Here is a 15220-nt window from a genome sequence, read left to right on the forward strand (position 1 = left end):
GCCTCCCACTTTTTAAAGGGACCAAAAGTAATGGGACAATTGGCTGCTCAGCTGTTCCATGGCCAGGTGTGTGTTATTCCCTCATTATCCCATTTACAAGGAGCAGATAAAAGGTCCAGAGTTAATTTTAAGCGTGCTATTTACATTTAGAATCTGTTGCTGTCAACTCTCAATATGGGATCCGAAGAGCTGTCACTATCAGTGAAGCAAGCCATCATTAGGCTGAAAAAAACAAAACAAACCCATCAGAGAGATAGCAAAAACATTAGGTGTGGCCAAATCAACTGTTTGGAACATCCTTAAAAAGAAAGAACGCACCGGTGAGCTCAGCAACACCAAAAGACCCGGAAGACCACAGAAAACAACTGTGGTGGATGACCGAAGAATTCTTTACCTGGTGAAGAAAACACCCTTCACAACAGTTGGCCAGATCAAGAACACTCTCCAGGAGGTAGGTGTATGTGTGTCAAAGTCAACAATCAAGAGAAGACTTCACCAGAGTGAATACAGAGGGTTCACCACAAGATGTAAACCATTGGTGAGCCTCAAAAACAGGAAGGCCAGATTAGAGTTTGCCAAACAACATCTAAAAAGCCTTCACAGTTCTGGAACAACATCCTATGGGCAGATGAGACCAAGATCAACTTGTACCACAGTGATGGGAAGAGAAGAGTATGGAGAAGGAAAGGAACTGCTCATGATCCAAAGCATACCACCTCATCAGTGAAGCATGGTGGTGGTAGTGTCATGGCGTGGGCATGTATGGCTGCCAATGGACCTGGTTCTCTTGTATTTATTGATAATGTGACTGCTGACAAAAGCAGCAGAATGAATTCTGAAGTGTTTCGGGCAATATTATCTGCTCATATTCAGCCAAATGCTTCAGAACTCATTGGACGGCGCTTCACAGTGCAGATGGACAATGACCCGAAGCATACTGCGAAAGCAACCAAATAGTTTAAGAGAAAGAAGTGGAATGTTATGTAATAGCCAAGTCAATCACCTGACCTGAATCCGATTGAGCATGCATTTTTCTTGCCGAAGGCAAAACTGAAGGGAAAATGCCCCAAGAACAAGCAGGAACTGAAGACAGTTGCAGTAGAAGCCTGGCAGAGCATTACCAGGGATGAAACCCAGCGTCTGGTGATGTCTATGCATTCCAGACTTCAGGCTGTAATTGACTGCAAAGGATTTGCAACCAAGTATTAAAAGTGAAAGTTTGATTTATGATTGTTAATCTGTCCCATTACTTTTGGTCCCTTGAAAAGTGGGAGGCACATATACAAACTGTTGTAATTCCTACACCGTTCAACTGATTTGGATGTAAATACCTTCAAATTAAAGCTGAAAGTCTGCAGTTAAAGCACATCTTGTTTGTTTCATTTAAAATCCATTGTGGTGGTGTATAAAGCCAAAAATATTAGAATTGTGTAGATGTCCCAACATTTATGGACCTGACTGTAATTTATATATATATATACATACATATACACACACACATATATACATACACACATATACATACATACATACATACACACACACACACACACACACACACACACACACACACACACACACACACCTCGAAGCTAGAAATCACTGAACTAAACACCACTACTCCAATGATCTGCAACTGTATCCAGATGCAGTGCTGGGCAGCTAGCCTGCTGCAATGTCAACACATGAGATTGGCTGCTCCGCATGGGCGGCATTCAGGGACCGCTTTACACTTTCTAAATGCATGCAAAACTTTCTCGGATTGGAAGAGGCGGAGAGGTAGGGCAGTGACGTAAATCGATCTCTCTCTGAACAGCACCTGTGCCAAGGGGCCGGTCTTCTATTTTCAGAGTGCAGCAGGCCAGGCGCTCAGCACAGGATCTGAAAGAAAAGAAAGATCACTGGAGTAGCGGTGTCAACTTCCAGGGGCATCAGCCAGGTATGGTATTGTACACAGTCACGTTGATCAAAACTGGACCAATGCAATTATGGATAAATATATCCATACCTGGAATTCATCTTTAAAGTGAACCAGTAAAGAAAGGGCATTTCTATGACTATAAATTTCCACCAACATGTAGATTTAAACCCTACATTGATTAGATTTGTTAAATCACATAATTGCTAAATTTTGTGTTGCCTCTAAATCATTTCCACATATTGGAGAACAGTACAACAAAACGGGCCGAGTATTCATTGACCCTGAACTATGGGCTTGTACCTTAACATGACTAGACACCTGGCAAAACTTTGGAGACAATTTCCCTGGGCACCCCCCTTATAACCCTGCTCCACTCCGTGATTCCACAGTTCTGTAGCAAAGCAATGCATTGCAATATAGGATTAGAAGGGAGGGTGACCTGCATCCTGTATTATACACCAATATATGGAATTTACAGGCCAAATTTCCTTTTATGGTAAAGTGCTTGTAAACCCTTAAACATCCAGTGAAGTGACTGGCCACAGGTGATACACAGAGATTAAACCATTTATCCTATACAAGTTGCCTATGTCTGTCTGTCTGTAACCCAGATCCATTCAAAGTAAAGAATTTACATTTCATATTTTTAGAGCTAATGTAAATGAGCCCTTATTCTTCTCCAGTGATCAGACTGCAATACTGTAATTTTGTAGTAAGTCAAAGTGAGAGGCTGTAGCACAGGGCTGGTCTGTGTCATCTGCAAACAGGACTTGCAAAGGCACTAAGCTATACATGATTGTGTCATCTCCAACCCAGCACTCCTGTCTAGAAAATCGATGCAGATACTAGATGATGCAGATACTAGATAATGCCTAAATAGTGCCATCTGGAGGAAAATGACGGACACAACTGATATTTATAATCATTAGGTTATGCTGCCCCCTACAGGAGTAGGACACTAGGCAGAATTCTGGCTACACCAATGGGCAGTCCCAGGGGGAATACTCCCTCTCTCTCTCTGGGCTATAGCCACTCATTTTTGTTACAAGCAGTGTCAGGAGAATAATAACTCCACAGAGGGGCAGGTGCTGTGTCCGTCAATGAACATCAGAGAAATGGATTTTACGGTAGGCAAGAATCCCATTTTCTCTTTCGTTCATTGATGGACACAGCTCCCGATATTCATAACCATTAGGACGTCCCCAAAGCAATGTTAAACGTGAGGGGTGGGAACAACAAAAAAATTACCAAGGCTAAAACATTAGCCAACCAGGCAACAGAGCACAACCAAAACAACTGGAGCCCACCTGAAAATACAATACACCTTCAATGAGGACCAGGTCCTCTTAAACAGCAGCCTGCAAAACCTTGCAGCCAAAAGAAGCATCCGCAGATGCCAACAAATCTACTTTATAAAACTTTGTAAAAGTGTGCACCGACGACTAGGTGGCTGCCTTGCAAACCTGAGTCACTGACGCCTGATGAAGGAAAGCCCAGGAGGCACTAACCTCCCCCCAACAGTAGAGTGCACCTTGACAGGGAAAGGAGGAACCTGACCCCTGATGGAATAGGCCTGAACCACCGTCTGTCTGATCCATCTGGAAATGGTTGCAGAGGAAGCAGACAACCCTTTTTAAGGTCTATCCGTGAACACAAAAAGAGTGTGACTTCATGAAAGACTCCATAGCTCCCAGGTACATCCTAATTGCCCAGACCACATCCAAGGCATGCAAGGCAATTTCCTTCAGAGGTTTAGGCCTGGGACACAGGGAAGGGAACACAATGTCTTCATTTAAATGAAAATCAGAGACAACCTTTGGAAGAAATGACAGACCGGGACAAAGAACCACCTCATCCCGGTGAATCACCAGGTAAGGTGAACGACAGGATAATGCCGCAAGTTCCAACAGCCTGCGCAGAGGTGATAGCCACTAAAAAGGCCACCTTCTGGGACAGCGTAAGAAGGGGAATCTCCCGAATATTTTCAAAGGAAGGCTTCTGTAGAGCTGAAAGCACCAAATTAAGATCCCAAGGCGGCAACGGAGCCCACACTGGAGGAACCAAATGTCGGACACCTAAAGATAGGTACGCACCAGGGAGTGTGTGGGTAAAGGTAGTTGGAAGAAGACTGCCAAAGCAGACACCTGGCCCTAGATGGTACTCAAGCTCAACATCTGTTCAACCCCCGGTTGAAGGAAGGTGAAGATCAGAGCCACCAAGGAGCAACGATGAACCCCAAGAGACTCACACCAGATTTCCTAGCTTTCAACAGTGTAGCAATCACCGACTCAGATAAACCCCTATCCTTCAGCACCTGGCATTCAACAACCCAGCCGTCAAAGCCAGCGAATGTAAAGCAGGATGGAAGATCGTTCCTTGGCAGCTTCCTCTCAGGGAGGATCTGCTGTCCCAAGGACCGTCGGTGACCAGCCACACCAGATCAGTGTACTAGGCCCGGTGGGTGAAGTCTGGAGCCATTAGGATGACCAGAATCCCTTCTGCCTTGATCCTGCAAAGAAGTCTTGGCAGAAACTTGAGAGGAGGGAAGGATTAAATCAGACGATACTGACCCCACTGGGCCACCAGTCTTTGGCATCCGCCAGAGGATCACTTGATCAAGCCACAAACCTCTGCATCTTTCTGTTGAGCCAAGACGCCAACAGAGCAACCTCGGGGGTGCCCCACCAGAGACACAGCTGATGAAACACCTCCGGATGAAGGGACCACTCCCCGTGGTCCAATGCCTGCCGACTGAGGTAATCCACCTGCCAATTTTCCACCCCGGGAATGTTTACGGCGGAGAGGGCTGGAACAATCTGTTCTGCCCACCTTAGAATGCTGGCTACCTGCAGAGCCGCCAGGACACTTGTTGTGCCCCCTTGGTGATTGGCATAAGCCACGGCCGTAGCATTGTCCGACTGAACGCGCACTGGACAACCCTGAAGACGATCCGTCCAATGATCCAGACTAAGTTTGATCGCTCAGAGTTCCAAGACATTGATTAGGAGTCCAGCGTCCAGAACCCCTGAGCAGAATGCTTGCTGAGGACGCCTCCCCAGCCGGACAGGCTGGCATCTGTGGTGACCACTGTCCAATACAAGGGGAGAAAGGATTTTCCCAGCCGAAGCACCAGAGAACAAAAAGCACCATATCAGGGATTCCTTCGTTCCATTTGGTCAGAATTTCCCTTTGCAGGGACCTCGTATGGAACTGTGCAAATGGAACTGCCTCGAAGGTAGACACCATCAGGCCCAGCACCCACATGCAAGTCCGGAGGGATGACCATTTGTTGGACAGCAGGAGGCGAATTGCAGCCTGCAATTTCAGGAGTTTGCTTTAGCCAGTGTGCTCCTTCCTCTAGACCAGGGCTCGACAAACCCGGGCGCCAGGTCGCATTTGCGACTAGAATTAGCGACCTGGCGCCTGGGGTGCCCTGCATAGGGTGTCCTGTCCCTTTTGAGCCCCCCACCTTCTCCTCGAGTGCACGGACTTCCGCGCTGTCCAAAAATTGAGGCCCCGGCTTTTCGGCCTTCTTCTGTGAGATGAGAAAGGCTAGGGGAACTGGCGCCCTCTTGTGGTGGCCGGGAGTAATGCATGTTCTTAATGCCTTTCCATCTCCTTCCAAAGAGGAAATGAGAGGAAAGTTTTTTTAAGGCTTCGTCTCTCTGTCCAGCTACCTTTGCTTAAAGGTAAGTGGACAGGGAGTATGGTTATTATTATTAATTTATTTTTTAAATGTAAAAAAAATTAAATAATTTCTTTTTTTTTTTTTAAATTATTAAAAAAAAATATGTTTTTTTTTTTCCAATTCTTATTTAAAAAAAAAAAAAAAAAAATGATATATATATATATATATATATATATATATATTATATCAATCTTTTTTTTTTTTTTTTTCCTCATCGCCATACCACAGCCTAAGGCCCCTTTCACACGGGCTGTCTGATCAGGTCCGCCTGTCAGTTTTTCAGGCAGACCTGATCGGACCCTTCAGTCTCCTCTATGGAGCAGTAATCTGCCGCCATCTGATCCTGTCCGCCAAAAACAGACGGATGGTGGTTCTATTTTCTATCCATCCCGTTGATCGGATCAGATGGCATCGGATGGAAAGAGACAGACACAGTCTGTTTCCATCCAATTGCGCTATAGAAGAGAGTGGAGTTCTAGTCGTATCTATTTGTAAATTTAGTATCCGTTTTATTAAATAAAGCTTGGTTGTAAGCCCCGGTTCACACTTATGCGATGCGGGAAGGCTGCGAATTCGCAGCCTGTTCCCGCATCGCAAGCGCGCCCCTGGCAGTTCACACTGCCATATGCGATACGCTGGGGGTGTCAATGTAATCTTAATGACACCCCCAGTTTGATCGCATATCGCAGTGCGATCTTGCAGTTCGCACAGGATCGGATCGCACAAATTTGAACCGCTGTGCAATCCGATCCTGATGCGGCTGCAAAAAAGGGTCCTGAGCGTCTTTGCTGCGGGTGCGGTGCGAATTTAGCCATACAAAGTGTATGGCTAAACTCGCACCGCACAGCCGATCGCATGTAATGAAGGAGCAGTGCGCTCCGATATTACATGTGATCGCCGCAGCCGCATGAGTGTGAACCGGCACTTAGTTTAAAAAAAAAAAAACTGGCTCCTAACTTTTTTAGCTGGCTCCTAGATTTCAGGCAAATTTGTCAAGCCCTGCTCTAGACAAAGTCCAGAGCTAAGCCCAGATAGTCCATCTTTGTGGACGGAACCAGAGCAAACTTCTGAAAATTCAGCATCCAGCCGCAATTCCGCAGAGTTCGTATTGTGATCTCCAGGTTCTCCACCAGAGCAGAGGGAGACTCCGCTCGCAGAAGGAGATCGTCCGAGTAGCCCAGTACCACGATCCCCCATTGGCGTTGCAAAGTTAGCATCAGGGCTAACACTTTGGTGAAGACCCGAGGAGCAGATGCAAGACCAAAAAGGTAATTCCAAAAACTGATAATGCTCCTCTCCCACAGCAAAGTGGAGAAAACACTGGTGACTGGCACATATTGGAATGTGAAGATAGGCATCTTTTATCTCGATAGGTTCGATCGAACAGGTTTGAGAAAAAACCCTAAAAATGTTCCGAGGTCGGAACCAGGACAATCACCCCTTGAAGGAACAGGTCTTGTACCACCCCAAACAGGCAGTGTAAGCGATCTGGGAAACGGCATAAGTTGGAAGGAAAAAAACCTAGCCGGGGGACAAGATAGAAACGCGATCTTGTAGTTGGACCGAATGACATCGCGGATCAACTTGTCTTGCACGGTGCACCTGGGAAGTCCATGGGTCCGGAAACCAGCAAAGACGTCCCTCCACGCGCGATACCGGTAAGTGCGCGCCTTCATGGAGAAGGAGCCTTGTCCCCGGGTCTGGAGAAGCCCGATCATGGCTTGCCAGACCAGATTTGTTTGGATCCTCCAGAAGAGGCCCTGAAAGGCTCTGAGCCCTTGTCAGTCGACCCTGAGGGATGAAAAAACATCCTATGAGCTGAGAAGAAAGGCCCACATCTACGACAACGTTCCTTGCACTTAGTAGCCTGCAGAAGAAGAGTACTCTCGCCCCCCCCCCCCCTGAGACCTTTAATGAGGTCATCCAGGGAAGCTACAAACAGGCAATCTCCTTGAAAAGGAAGATCAGTCAAGGCCTTTTTTGAAGTCTGGTCCGCAGACCAGCAATTGAGCCAAAAGACACACGAAGGACCACTGACAAAACAGAGAGGTGAGCCATCAGGGGAGCCGCATCCAAAGAGGCATCACAGATAAACTATATCCCCTGGACCAGCTGGTCTGCCAGCTTGGCAAAGGCAGGGGGGAGCTGTTCGCCCTCCAGGTCACGGTGTAGGAGCTTAGTCCACTCGGTCAGAGTTTGCAACACTAGGGCAATGGTGAATATTGGCCTCATTGCCGAACCAGCCAGAGTGTACATAGTGCAGGCCACAGCCTCCGCCTTTCAGTCAGCCAGATCATTAAAGGCTGGGGAACTCTTCAACTGGAATCTTGGTTGCCTTGCTCAATCTGGACCCCAGGGGGTCCACCACCGGTGGCACAGTCCACTTCTTAAGAAGGGACACCTTTGCCGCTTTGGATGGCTTGTGAGTGCCAAAGGGCACTTGCGCCTCGGTCGCAGCTTCAGCTGCGTCCTCAAACTTCAGGGTCTCACGCACAGATACAATAAGTGCATCCACCAGCGCCTTTTGGTGCGCAGTTGCAGACGTGGATGAATCATCCTCAATATCAGAGGATTCCAGGCACGTGGTTGCACACCCAGCAGAGGTGGCCGAATCAGAGTCAGGATCTGATGAGACAGAGGAGGCAGGGGAAGGCGGGGGGCGATTTTTGCAAGCCACCTCCACCCCGGGACACAGGGGACTCCAGGGCTACCATGAATGGATGGTTGGGACCTGGAGGGCCCTGCAGCCTCAGAGAACAGTTCAAGTGGAGAAATGTCCTCCAAAGACTCCATGAGTCACCAAAGGGACCCCACAAAGTATAAAACACTGTTAAGGGACAACCCCCACCGTGCTGGCAGCACCACCCAGTCATTAGGCACAAAGCACCAAGCGATCTGCAACAGAGAGGGGGGAGGACCCCCCCAGACTCACTACCCACAGAAACAGGCACCTGCAGTCACCAGGAGAATCTGCACTACACGTATGGCGACATGGAAGTAAAATGATCCAGGAGTCAGCATCAGGGGATGAGGTGGGGCTTCCACCGTAGAAATCACCACCCACAGGGCTCCACTGTCACGGCCCCCATTTCCAATAGCAAACCACAAGAAAATGGCTGCCTGACTACACAAACATGGCCACCGTGTATAGAAACACACAGGCTACAACCACAAGGCTTACAGGGACCCAGGAGGAAGACCAGGCCTCAGGGACAGATCCAGGCAGGATGGGGGGCCTTGGCCGGAGCCCCCCATCAGGTACAGCCCCCCCTCCACACAATTCATCGTCCTGTCGCCAGCGACGCACCCCCCCCCCCCCAGCCCCTTTTGCTAGTTAGCACACTGCCCCAATCCCAGGAAAGTGGCCAGACCACCCTAAATAGCCCCAGCATACCCCAAAACCCTCCAGAAGAAACAGCTACTCACCATATCAGGAACCAGGCAGGCTCCGCTCCAGACAGAATCCCTCTCAATCGAAATGGGGGGGCTGTCGCCAGGAGGAACGCTGCGACTCAGGCCGAGACCCGGTCGAATGCAACATCGCGAGCAGTTTAACTCACAGGCCAGCCCCCGTACAGTGGGGCCATGTCGCGGCCGACCTAGTGCAAAGCTGTGGTCTGCTCGCGCTTGCTGACCAGACTGGGGTGACCACTGGGTCTAGATTATCCAGCCTGTCACCCAGTCAGGCAGTTGATCGTAGATCTCACAGGAAAAAATCCAGGAGAAAAAAATGTATCTAAAAAAATTTGCCAGCACCAAAAATCCCAGCAAGGAAAGAGGTCCTTACTCCTGACTAGGCAGGCTAAAGCAGAGAGAGGGAGTATACCCCCCTGGAATTATTTTCCTAGTGTCCTACTCCTGTAGGGGGCAGTATAACCCAATGGTTATGAATAGCAGCAGCTGTGTCCGTCAACGTACGAAAGAGAAAAAAACAGATAAAGAAAAAGCAGATCAAGCAGATCATTATCTAAACATAAATCATGAATCTAATGCCGGGTCTACTTTAAAAGGACATACAGTCTTTAAAAATATAATAAAAATGTTAAAAACTTAGTTAGCTTTCTTTGGATACAAAAAGTAAATACATTAATTAAATCCACATAGTAAATCACAGACAAGGAGAAAAGATTTGAAAAGCACAGTACCTCATAGGTAGCTAAGAAATCCCTTAGTCTACCCACAGTAGAAACATACAAAACAGGACTCATCACGCGCCGAACAAACTTCTCAATATATGCTGCTGTCAGTGGTCCTTTATATTCAATGGGTCCAAAACTGCAACAATAAATACATTTTTTATTTTATTGGAGAAAAATGAATAGGTTTATACGACCTTAGCAAGCCAAAACTAGAGATAACAAGCATAGAGGATATTGTTCACATTTACGAGCTGCGGGAAAAAAAATGAACCATTTTCATTTTTAGGCAAAAAAGGGGGGGAGACCAATGCGCTACCACTGAGGTAAATGTAAGGAATAAAAAGGTGAGATGATTAAATAAATGGTGGTACACCGAAATCAGCAGCTGATTAAAGTAGTGTCACAATATACTCAAGAAATAAAAGAGGAGGGAAAAAATCAGCGCTCGATTTCTGAGAATGGTGGACCACAGAAATACCAAAAAAACGTGGAAATGAAGTGGAGATAGAACCAATGTTGTGTGCAGGGTCAAAAAAATATGAGGAATCAGGAAATATCCAAAGATAATGATCATAAAAGTAAGAATAATAGCAATGTGGATATAAAATATTCATATATCAATCCATCTATGAAATAAATAAACGTACATGACAATGCAAAATGTGCAAATAGCAAAATGAGTGCTGAAGTGCTGATAAGTAGATAAGTCAATAACGTGATCAGTGATCAATCAATAGATTAAAATGATGAAATTGCTGGTTATTGAATGAATATTTTATATCCACATTGCTATTCTTACTTTTATGATTATTATCTTTGGATATTTCCTCATATTTTTATTGACCCTGCACACAACATTGGTTCTATCTCCACTTCATCTCCACGTTCTTTTGGTATTTCCGTGGTCCACCATTCTCAGAAATCGAGCGCTGATTTTTCCCTGCTCTTTCATTTTCATTTTTACATGCATCTGTCTTTTCAGGACCACTGAATTCTAAAGAATTACATGAGTGTAAACATTGTGCATTTTAATGAGTTTTTAGAAACATTTTTAACTTGCTGTGGGTGGACACAAGGCAGCTTGTCATCCCATGGTAGCAAACACCTTCCCTTGATACCTCGGTGTTCAGCCACAACATAGACTCTAAAAGTTGCTGTTGCTGCCACAAAAAGAGGAGCAAAATCAGCCATGTTTCCTTAAAGCTGTATTAAACCCAAAACTAAAAATGTAATATACTACAGCTTGTCAATTTTTTCCCTCCACACCCCTCCTGTATTAAAGGGCACAGGGGCACCTTTGGAAAGCAACACTGGTAAACTAGGCAGAATTTATTAAGCTGTGTGGAGTGGAGTGTTAGATGGACTAGCAGATTTAGATGTGAAACTAAACTGAATTTGAATCCCAGCTAAAACGTTATAAGGAGATTATTGAAACTTTTTTTTTTTCCTTTTGGGAAAAAAGTTTTACATAAAAAAAATCTGATCATGGTAAGCATCCCTGTCAGTGGTAAATGGTGTGTCTCAACATGTAACTGACAAATTTACAGGGCAACAACAGACTTACTGGCAGGATCACTAGGTAAAAATAAAAGAAAGCAAAGAAAAAAAAAAAAAATAAATGCAGCCTTTTAGAGCCAAAATTAGGTATGATGTAATATAATAATTGCCTTTTGTTTTAATACCACTTTAACTCCATACACTGAAAAACCAGAGAATTCCCTCATGCTATCCCTACAGGAAAAGCATCTTTATTAAGTATACACCATGCATGAAAACACACGTAAAATACACAAAACAAGCACTTAAAAATGGAAGCAAAATTCCATGACAGCGGAAAGAGATGTGAAAACGGCCTAGAAAATATGTACTGAAGTAAAAAGTCCTGTGCTTATTATGCACTTCAGTTTTGTTTTGACAAAGTGACCTGGAAGAAGTAACAAATGTAACAAACTTTGCCAGAACAGCTGCAATCAAAGTTGCAGCTGTGCTGGCAAAGTTCAAATACTGACAATCTACACAGCATGAGCTAGTATTTGCATTTCGCTCTTAAAAACAGAGTAGCCGAACTCTGAAAACTGAAACTAAACTATTTAAAGATGTGAAAAGTTTTCTGAAACTAAAGGGGGGGGGGGGGGTAACTCGAAACTGTCAAATGGATTAACCAGGTTTTGAATGTATTCAGAAGAAAGTATTCAGAAATGATGTTTTGTGTTTGTGTAACATCTACAGTAAGACCCAGTTCACACGGATGCGACATGCGCTCTGACTTTGAGAGCACGTCGCATGATATGTAAAAAATCAATGGTTCCCTAAGAGAGCCGTCTTAGCTGGTCTGACTTTGGTCCGACCCGAGTCTGAATTTAGCCCATTGAAAATCATTGAAGTCGTATCAAAGTCGGATAAGCATCTTAACTAAAACTTGTGACATGCGACTTTGGAAAATAAAAATAAATAAAAAGGCCTGCCGAGCTGTATGCTCTGATAAGGTTCTGGCTAGAGTGGCCCGATTCTGACTAAAACGAGAATCACAAATTTTCTTGCTTAGAATAAAAATCACTATTGGCGTAACATCATCTTTTACATTATACAAAAAAAAAAAAATGGGCTAACTTTACTGTTTAGTTTTTTTAAAATTCGTTAAACTGTATTTTCCCCCCCCAAAAAACTGCGTTTGAAAGACTTCAAACAAATACAGTGTAACATAAAAGATTGCAACGATCGCCATTTTATTTTCTAGGGTCCCTGCTAAAAAAAAATATATATATATATATGTATATTGTTTGGGGGGTTCCAAGTTATTTTCTAGCTAAAAATACTGTTTTTAACTTGTAAGCAGAAATTGTCAGAAAGGCTGGGTCTTTAATAGGTTAAAAACTGCTCTCCCTTACAGCCGGAAGTTCATTCCTTTAGTGCCCATTCACACTAGGGCGACTCACGAGGCGACTTGTGTCGCCCCAGTTCGCCCCAGGTCGCTTGACATAACCAAAGCAATATAATTCAATCAGTGCCATCTTAATTGCCACTACTGAAGTCGCTCCGACTTCAGAAAAGGGTCCGGTACTAATTTGAGGCGACCAGTGATCCGACCTGTCCCATATACTTCAATGGGAGTCGCCTCCTTATCTTAATTGAAGTGACTTGTGATCCGACTTGTCATCCGACTTTCCAAAAAAATGGTATTGAACAAGAAAAGAGCATAATTTTTATTAAAACATGAATAGGTCTTCTGTCAACCTGCCCGTTTTTCTTGCAGGCATTTATCTGGCATTTTTTTAGTCAGTCATGTATTTTTTTGTATTTAGCGTCTGGGGGGGGTCTAAAAAATGTACCTGTCAAGTTTCAGCTCTGTAGCATGTCCAGAACCCCTAAAAAATAGCATTTTTCTTATAATTTCAGTAATGCGGCTTCTCTCCGGCTGGCTTTTTTTCTTGCAGACATTTATCGGGCATTTTTTTTGGCAGGCATGTCTTTTTTGAATTTAGTGTCGAGGGGGGGGGTCTAAAAAGTGTACCTGTCAAGTTTCAGCTCTGTAGCATGTCCATAACCCCCAAAAAATAGCATTTTTCTTATAATTTCAGTAATGCGGCTTCTCTCCGGCTGGCTTTTTTTCTTGCAGGCATTTATCGGGCATTTTTTGGGCGTCTTTGGAGGCATGTGCTTCTTAAAAATTAAATGAAAAAAGCTTTTTTTTTTTTTTTAAAGTTTCTGGACAGACAGACAAAAGATGTTTTTCCTTCAATGTGAGTGACCTCAATTAGCATTCTTATTTACTTTCTAGCATCAAGCTAGACATTCCAAAGTTCAGCCACTCCTACACCTCCCCCATAAACGTTATCTGTACGTTGGTCTGCATACTTTTTTGTAATATGTAAAAAAAAAAAAAAAAAACAGGAAAAGGAACACATCATATTGTGATTGGCCAAATAAAAAGTCGCCTCGCGCTGAAGTCGCGCCAAAGTCGCGCCAAAGTCGCTCTGGAAGCGACGCGACTTAAGTGGTCGCGGCAGTGTGAACCGGCACTTAATCTAAAAGAACAAAAGGATACATTGTAAAGCACTTTGTTTATAGTTATCCAATCAGTCTTAATGTTGATAAACATTTGGGGCTTTTTTTTTTTTTTTTTGAGCTGCGAGTGAGCAGAGAACAGCTCAGTAATCCGAGGACATGACGTTTTAAGTTGTGAGGGGGGGGGGGAAATCGAGATCACGTTTTTTTATAACGATTAATCGTGCAGCTCTAGGTCTGGCATGGATTTTTTTGGGGGGGGCGCGCAACTTTCACGTCACACCAGGTGAACCGGGCCTCATATGTAACCAATGCACTCCAACAAAGACAGATATGAAAAAAAATAAATAGCACATAGCTTACATTCAAATTCCCCTTAAAAATTTAGAAACTGAATGGCAGGTGTTGTGTTATACAACTATTGTTGAAAAAATGGATTTTTGTAAGAACTTACCGTAAAATCCTTTTCTCTTAAGCTCATTGACAGACGTAGTGTTCTTGATTCTCAAGAGCTGGGTTATGTTGTCTCCGCAGGAGTAGGACTAGGCAGAAAGACAAAACGTTCTGGCTCCACCTTAGGGGCAGTCCCTGAGGGTATATCCTCCCTCTCTCTGCTACAGGGAATCAGTTCTGTTTAAAGCAGTACAGAGAATTTAACCCAACCCAACTCAATGATAGAGGGGCGGGTACTACGTCTGTCAATGAGCTTAAGAGAAAAGGATTTTACGGTAAGTTCTTACAAAAATCCATTTTTCTCTATCGCTCATTGACAGACGTAGTCTTCTTGATTCTCAAGAGCTGGGACATCCAGAAGCAGTGCCACAAATGAGGGGTGGGATTGACAAAATCAAATCCAATCTAGAAGGCCCAACCGGTGCCAAACTAGAAGTTTTAAAGGCTCATTATAAACAAAGAATGAGACTAAAGAAAAAATTTTCCAACGGAAAAAAACCCTCGAGGTAGACCACTGGTCTCCTCAAATTGCGGCCTGCAAAACCTTGCGGCCAAATGAGGCATCAGACGATGCCATTACATCAACTTTATAATGTTTAGAAAAGGTATGCACCGACGACCAGGTAGCCGCCTTGCACACCTGGACCACTGACGCCTGATGGCGAAAGGCCCATGACGCACTAAGTGCCCGAGTGGAGTGCGCCTTAACAGGGAACGGGGGCTCCCGACCCTTAATAGAATAAGCCTGCACTACCGTCTGTCTGATCCATCTGGAAATGGTCGCGGCAGATGCAGGCAACCCCTTTTTGGGTCCATCTGGGATCACAAAAAGTGAATCCGTCTTGCGAAACGAGTCTGTCGTTTTCAAGTATACCCTGATCGCCCGGACCACATCCAAGGAGTGTAAAGCAAACTCCCGAGGATGACTGGGCTTAGGACACAGGGAAGGTAATACAATTTCTTCATTCAGATGAAATTCTGAAACCACTTTTGGTAGGAAGGATGGATTCGGAC

The 15220-nt window shown here is 44.7% G+C and overlaps 1 protein-coding gene across 1 annotated transcript in view; it reads right to left on the reverse strand.

Moving 5' to 3' along the window:
- Positions 1-15220, reverse strand: part of TXNDC11 (thioredoxin domain containing 11) — a 158342-nt gene that overhangs the window by 116262 nt on the left and 26860 nt on the right. Inside the window, exon 4 of the mRNA XM_082262319.1 lies at positions 9755-9884. Within this exon, the coding sequence (XP_082118445.1) occupies positions 9755-9884 (130 nt within the window). The remainder of the gene's footprint in view (positions 1-9754; positions 9885-15220) is intronic.

This window comes from Pelophylax lessonae, assembly GCF_965119305.1.
Source record: "Pelophylax lessonae genome assembly, chromosome: 6".
In the NCBI taxonomy this organism is placed as follows: domain Eukaryota; kingdom Metazoa; phylum Chordata; class Amphibia; order Anura; family Ranidae; genus Pelophylax; species Pelophylax lessonae.